Below are 6,911 nucleotides of genomic sequence, written 5' to 3'. Positions count from 1 at the left end.
ATTATTTTGATGCTAGTAAAAGGTGAATAAATGACACAGAAACACAGAATAGATACAATGCATTATAATACGCGCGTCATGTAACTCCTCAGTGACTCCTCCTACTGACATTCTATAAATGGGAATCACAGGGCAAAGAACCTGATACATTGTCACAAAGAGATTTCACATGAAAATTAGGAACTGTTGGAAAAGTAAAACACAGCAGAAATGTTAAATAAGGCCACTCCTATTATAATTACTGGTTAATATGTTATCACGGAGGCTTCTTTCTATAATCTCTCATACATTGTTTCTGTAAATGAGACATTTAATGCAATGTTTTATGGGGAAATAGGTCGCCACTAGTAAAAGCGTTGCTGCTTTGATAATGTGGCTGGGTTATTGTACCCTATGAAAGTAGGAGGAAATGATGCCACCAAACATCAATCATAACAATGGTCTTTTACGTGAGCGGCAACACCCACTTCCAGTATAAAAGGAGCAGATACTGTATCTGTTCTAAAAGAAAAGGACTACTTTACACCTGCTGTGCAGACTGCACTTCCTATTATCTCTATATCGCCCCCTATAGAGGAAGCAGCATGCCTCATCAATCTACCCACTGCAGCTCTGGGCCCCAGCACTCCAGCTCACACTCAGCTGTATTACCTAAGCATGGCGGCACACACAGCATCTGCTCATATTCTTCTAACAAAGTCGCTTCTTGTCACCAGGCAAAGTCTGGCTTTAGCAGTAAAAGTGCCTGTAGTGCTGGTTCCAGGGGACATAAGATCTCAGGTGGAAGTTGCCATTCAGGGAGAAGTGGACACGGATATGGATCTGGTAGTGGATATGGCATTGGGGGATCATTTTGCTCTGGAGGCATCACCCCTGTTACCGTGAACAAAGGTCTCCTGTCACCACTCAACTTGGAGATTGACCCAAACATCCAGAGAATGAGGACTGATGAGAAGAATCAAATCAAGGGTCTCAATAACAAATTTGCCTCCTTCATTGACAAGGTAAGATCATGTTACATCACACATATATGGGGACAGACTGTAGCATGTACATGTCCTAATAACTCTGGTTAGAGAACGTGTAGCATGAAATCAGTGTGACACAACGTGCAACAGGGAGATAAATAGTTACTGACGGTTATATGGGAATTAATCTGTGGGGTCAAAACATTCACTTTGCTGCAGTATATCCTGTAAGGTCACTTCATATTTCTGTAACTTAGTGGGACGGTGTCATTAATCAAACAGGCGGCACAGACTGTGGTGTGTGGCTCTTACTGATGGTACTGGCTCATATTTACTAAGTGGTGCAATTCCATAACACGTCTTCACTTGAATAGACCATAAGGTGTCTCCCAGCACCAGAAGGGACCTTATAGAATGACACTGCTCAGTAAGTAAGAACTGTATGTGCCACTTTCTCAGCGGTTCCCACCCAGTGACAGTGTCACACATTTGATGCATGTTTCTTACTTGGCTGCAGTGTTAAACTCAAACATATGCGGAAATATACAAAGTAACACAATTACAGAGGCAGTTACGGCTTAAATAGTATATTCTTAGCCCATTTATATGTAACAGAACCCGTTGGCTTATGTGATAAAACAAAACATTATTGCTGCATCTTCCAGGCAAACTGCAGAATATTTTGCTGAGATTGTTTGGCCATTTTTATGATTATTATTGTTTCTCCTACTTGCTTTAGGTGCGATTTCTGGAGCAACAGAATAAAATGCTTGAGACCAAGTGGGCTTTGTTACAGGATCAGAACACTGCGAGGTGTCAAATGGAACCTCTCTTTGAGGCTTTTATCAGTAACCTCAGGAGACAGCTGGAGAGTCTAACATGTGAGAGAGCGCGCCTGGATGCAGAAAGGAACAGTATGGAGGAGACCGCAGAAGACATGAAGAGAAGGTATGTACTGACTTACCCTCAGTATGGGATATTTATGCTTATAGTCTACTATATTTTGTTGTTGTAGTTGTCTGTTTGCTCTGCGTTTGGACACCCCTTAAGATATCGTAACCACATTTTGTATGGTGGTTCCTGAGATGAACGAGCAGGTTAATGTTAATGTCTGGATACAATTAGATACATTCTACTTGTAATTTAATGAGTTATTGCAATTTCTCTAAGCATGTGAGCCACTGGGTGTTGTACCTGGTCGGCAATGTATCTGAGGATATCATAATGCACATAGCCTGGTGGCAGATAATAAGAGTCAGATAGCTAAAAGGTTTACACTGGAAGCAGACGGGGAAAGAAAGAGAGGAAGTCAGTTGGCGCCCAAGGAGAAAATAATAATACTGGAGAAGGAGAGAGAGGCGGAAAGAATTGGGGACATTGTAAGGAATTAACGGAAAGTGGTGGGAGGGAGAGGGATTGTTTTTTAGGATTCACGAGTAACACCGGGTACTTTTAGCTATATACATATACACATAGATTGATACATACACACATACATACACACACATACACACACATACACACACATACACACATAATATAACACAGCAAAAAATATTAATAATACAAAATATTCCACCAGAATGAATATACAACATACAATATGATAAAATCTAACATGTAATTCCCAGATATGAGGAAGAAAACAGCAGGCGCATCGCTGCAGAGAATGAATTTGTTGGGCTAAAGAGGGTAAGGCCATAGGGAGATTTGTCACAATTAAGCTGAATTACATTATTTGAAATTAAATACAGACTGCACAAAATACTGTAAACACACACACACACACACACACGCACGCACGCACGCACGCACACACACACACACACACACACACACACAGATACACACATATACACACAGATACACACACATACACACAGACATATAAAGACACACATACAAACACACACACACACACAAGCACACACACGCGTGTCCCCATTTCACGTGTCTCTTCCCTGTAGGATGTTGATGCTGCTTTTATGAACAAAGCGGAGCTGCAGGTTAAGGCGGATTCCCTGACTGATGAGATCAACTTCCTGCGAGTTCTGTTTGATGCGGTAAAACCTCTGACACGTTTCTGTTACTTTCTTGTTTAACGGACAATAGGTTATTGATATCCAGCTACATAAGCATTATATATGTGAGACATAGGAGGTTATTGATTATAATGAAATAGTGCTGATCGGGGCACTAACACGTGGAAACTCCAACTGAAGGTAATAAGAGTTTGTGTGTAATAGTTCCCCGATCGGCACTATCGCAATTTAAGGAAAAGGGGTATATTTATCAATAAGTCTCCCAGCTACAAACCTGTCCCAAACCCAGCGCAATAACACCGCACAAGCACAATATTATCATGTGTCTACGTTACAGGAAATATCTCAGCTTCAGGCCCAGATCTCAGATACCTCAGTCATTGTCTCCATGGATAACAGCCGGGACCTGGACATGGGCGGTATCATTGCTGAGGTCAGAGCTCAATATGAGGACATTGCTAACAGGAGCAGGGCTGAAGCAGAATCCATGTACCAAACAAGGGTGAGTCTATTACAGGCAGATAACATCACAACTAAAACCAATCCTCATGCACATCGGGCGCACAAAATCCTGTGATATAATTTCCATATTTATAACCAGTCCTGTTTTATCTCCAGTTTGAGGAGCTGAGCATGACTGCCGGGAGAAATGGGAATGATCTGCAGAACACCAGGAATGAGATCGCTGACCTCAACCGAGCAATTCAGAGGCTTAAGGGAGAGATAGAGAGTGTGAAAGCGCAGGTAACACACACACATATTACACAGGCACACACACTAATAGCTTTCATTATAAAGCCATCTAGCTGTATTATCTTTTATAAACAATAAATGAATGTGAAGAAAATGTATAATATTCAATAATATGTTAAAGCGAAGATCCCCCCCAAAGCAAGAAAACAAACAGAAATAATAACATGATCCGACAGTTTAATAGTTTATGTTCTGCTGATCTTTTTCTAACTTACATTTTTTGTTGAGTTTTCATAAGAGTTTTGCTTTACATAATGTCACAAACCATGTAAAAGTTACGTAATTGCTAATAATCATTGTGTGACATTATTATCTCTCTAAGATTTGGTGAAACGTTTTAAAAGGAATCAAATTTGGGGAAAAAATATCTCAATTTTGCAAATTCATTAGGACAGTTTTGCACATTTCTGGTTTTCACCTGATTATTATGTCACTGGTCTCAGCTCTTACCAGGGAGCCTCTGTAACCTTAATACGAGTAATTAGCAATGCTCCTTTTAACCTCACAGGGAGGCAACGGAGCAGCAACTGATAACTGCCCTTCTGTTTGCTTCATCAGGGTGCTGGCCAACATACCCAGGCATGTCTCAGAGTCATCAGGGTGCTGGCCAATATACCCAGGCATGTTTCTGTGCCATCAGGGACTGGCTAACACACCCTGGCATGTCTCAGAGTCATCAGGGTGCTGGCCAACATACCCAGGCATGTCTCAGAGTCATCAGGGTCATGGCCAACATACCCAGGCATGTCTCAGAGTCATCAGGGTGCTGGCCAATATACCCAGGCATGTTTCTGTGCCATCAGGGACTGGCTAACACACCCTGGCATGTCTCAGCATTATCTGGGTGCTGGCCAACATACCCAGGCATGTTTCTGTACCATCAGGGACTGGCTAACAGACCCTGGCATGTCTCTGTGTCATCAGGGACTGGCCAACACACCCAGGCATGTCTCAGAGTCATCAGGGACTGACCAACATACCCAGGCATGTCTCAGGGTCATCAGGGACTGACCAACATACCCAGGCATGTGTCAGTATCATCAGGGACTGGCCAACATACCCAGGCATGTCTCAGGGTCATCAGGGACTGACCAACATACCCAGGCATGTCTCAGAGTCATCAGGGACTGGTCAACATACCCAGGCATGTCTCAGTGTCATCAGGGACTGGCCAACATACCCAGGCATGTCTAAGAGTCATCAGGGACTGACCAACATACCCAGGCATGTCTCAGTGTCATCAGGGACTGACCAACATACCCAGGTATGTCTCAGGGTTATCAGGGACTGACCAACACACCCAGGCATGTCTCAGGGTCATCAGGGACTGACCAACATACCCAGGCATGTCTCAGAGTCATCAGGGACTGGCCAACGTACCCAGGCATGTCTCAGAGTCATCAGGGACTGGCCAACATACCCAGGTATGTCTCAGGGTTATCAGGGACTGACCAACACACCCAGGCATGTCTCAGAATATTTTCTGTTTTGATCAATTCTAACATTTGTGTGGAAAATTAGGAGATATCGGTTGCTGAAACATTGCGTCCCTGTGCTGTGAAAAAGACATCTAATATGCGCTGTTGTTAAGATAACAAAGGTTACCCCGGTAAAAGCTTATCCCAGTGAAATAATAAATAATTTAAAAAATACGTCTCCATAGGATGTTAATGTTGCCCTAGAACACTCCCTGCCCGGGCACACCTCAAACAGGAAACAGTTACGCCGGCTACATCTGTACGTGTAACCGAGAGACGTTTGGAGTAACTAGTAATTAGAAACTTGGTTTGATTTTCTGCCATTATCACCATGTGTTCCCCAGCGCGCTGCACTGGAAGCCGCTATAAGTGACGCTGAGGGACGGGGAGAGGCGGCTGTCAGAGATGCCAAGAATAAACTGTCTGAGCTGGAGAATGCTCTGCAGAAAGCTAAGCAGGACATGGCTTGCCAGCTGCGGGAATACCAGGAGCTGATGAATGTGAAGCTGGCTCTGGATATTGAGATTGCAACTTATAAAAAAATGTTGGAGGGAGAAGAGTGCAGGTAAATGTAATATCTATACACACCCCTTTATTCCTCTTACTGTGAGCATAGAAAGAACTTACACACGTCTCATACATTATATTGTAATACCCCCCTGCTGCAAATCTCCCCAATTATATACATTGTGTGCTATTAAATACAAGCCTAAAGCATGCCTGAGAAATGGGATAAAACACTTTAATAAACATTCACTCATCTACAACAGAAGACACACATCATAATGTTTAATCTTCATGGACCAATACTCCTACTAATAATTATTATGTTTGTTTCAGGTTGGGTAAAGACGGCTCTGTTAACATCTGTAAGTGACTCAAAGTTTTCTTGTGTGTATGTGCTAAGGGGGTGTAAGATTATTCCTAAACTTGGGGTTAAGTTTGGCCTCTTAACTTTTCCATAGTCTTCTAATTTGTCATTTCTGACACTCTTTTATAAGCACAATAACTGAATTAGAAAGACAATTACATTCTGTTTTCTTCTATTAACCCATTACTAAAATCTAACTTCCTATTATTAGAAGTAAAGAAGTGTAATAGCTCACTGACTCCCATTTAATTAATTTGTGGCATAAGCAAGAACAAACTGTCCTTAAGCATGAATACCCGTCACTGTAATTATAATAATAATAATATGTTACGTTATGTCCCACACATTCCCAATCACACGGTTACTAAGTGACACGTACGTTACATTTCTTACAGCCGTGCTACACTCTAGCACTGGGGGAAAACACTGCGCTGGGGGGATGTCCCACGGTGGAAGTGGACATCACCATAAGAGCGGATGTAGCTCAGGCAGCGGAAGAAGCATCAGCCATGTCTCCAAAAGCAGCCATTGCTCAGGGCCTGGATACAGCTGTTACACTGGGGGCATCGCTTCCAAGCACTGACAGTAACTGCCGGGCTCATTATTTACCTGCCATTGCTGCCCCAGTGCAGGAAATCTTCTATATAGCTAAATGTGTCTCTATTTAATGACTCTGCTTGTATCTATATTACATGACACAGTGGGCTCTGCTGAATACTTTACTGGCACATAATGTAAATGTAATCATCGCGGCTTTTCTGTGTCTCTGTCTCTTCAATAAACTGCTGTTTATCACCAA

General features: G+C 42.5%; 1 protein-coding gene across 1 annotated transcript; it reads left to right on the top strand.

Moving 5' to 3' along the window:
• The first annotated feature begins 488 nt into the window (after nucleotides 1-488).
• LOC142485713 (keratin, type II cytoskeletal cochleal-like) lies at nucleotides 489-6,911 on the top strand. The gene is made up of 9 exons (XM_075584518.1): nucleotides 489-1,004; nucleotides 1,708-1,916; nucleotides 2,600-2,660; nucleotides 2,936-3,031; nucleotides 3,348-3,512; nucleotides 3,629-3,754; nucleotides 5,586-5,806; nucleotides 6,082-6,110; nucleotides 6,508-6,911. Exons 1-9 carry the CDS (start codon nucleotides 585-587, stop codon nucleotides 6,693-6,695), a joined length of 1,515 nt encoding a protein of 504 aa, XP_075440633.1. The 5' UTR covers nucleotides 489-584; the 3' UTR covers nucleotides 6,696-6,911.

This window comes from Ascaphus truei, unplaced genomic scaffold, assembly GCF_040206685.1.
Source record: "Ascaphus truei isolate aAscTru1 unplaced genomic scaffold, aAscTru1.hap1 HAP1_SCAFFOLD_627, whole genome shotgun sequence".
Taxonomy (NCBI): Eukaryota; Metazoa; Chordata; class Amphibia; order Anura; family Ascaphidae; genus Ascaphus; species Ascaphus truei.
This window is presented reverse-complemented; position numbering and strand designations above follow the sequence as displayed.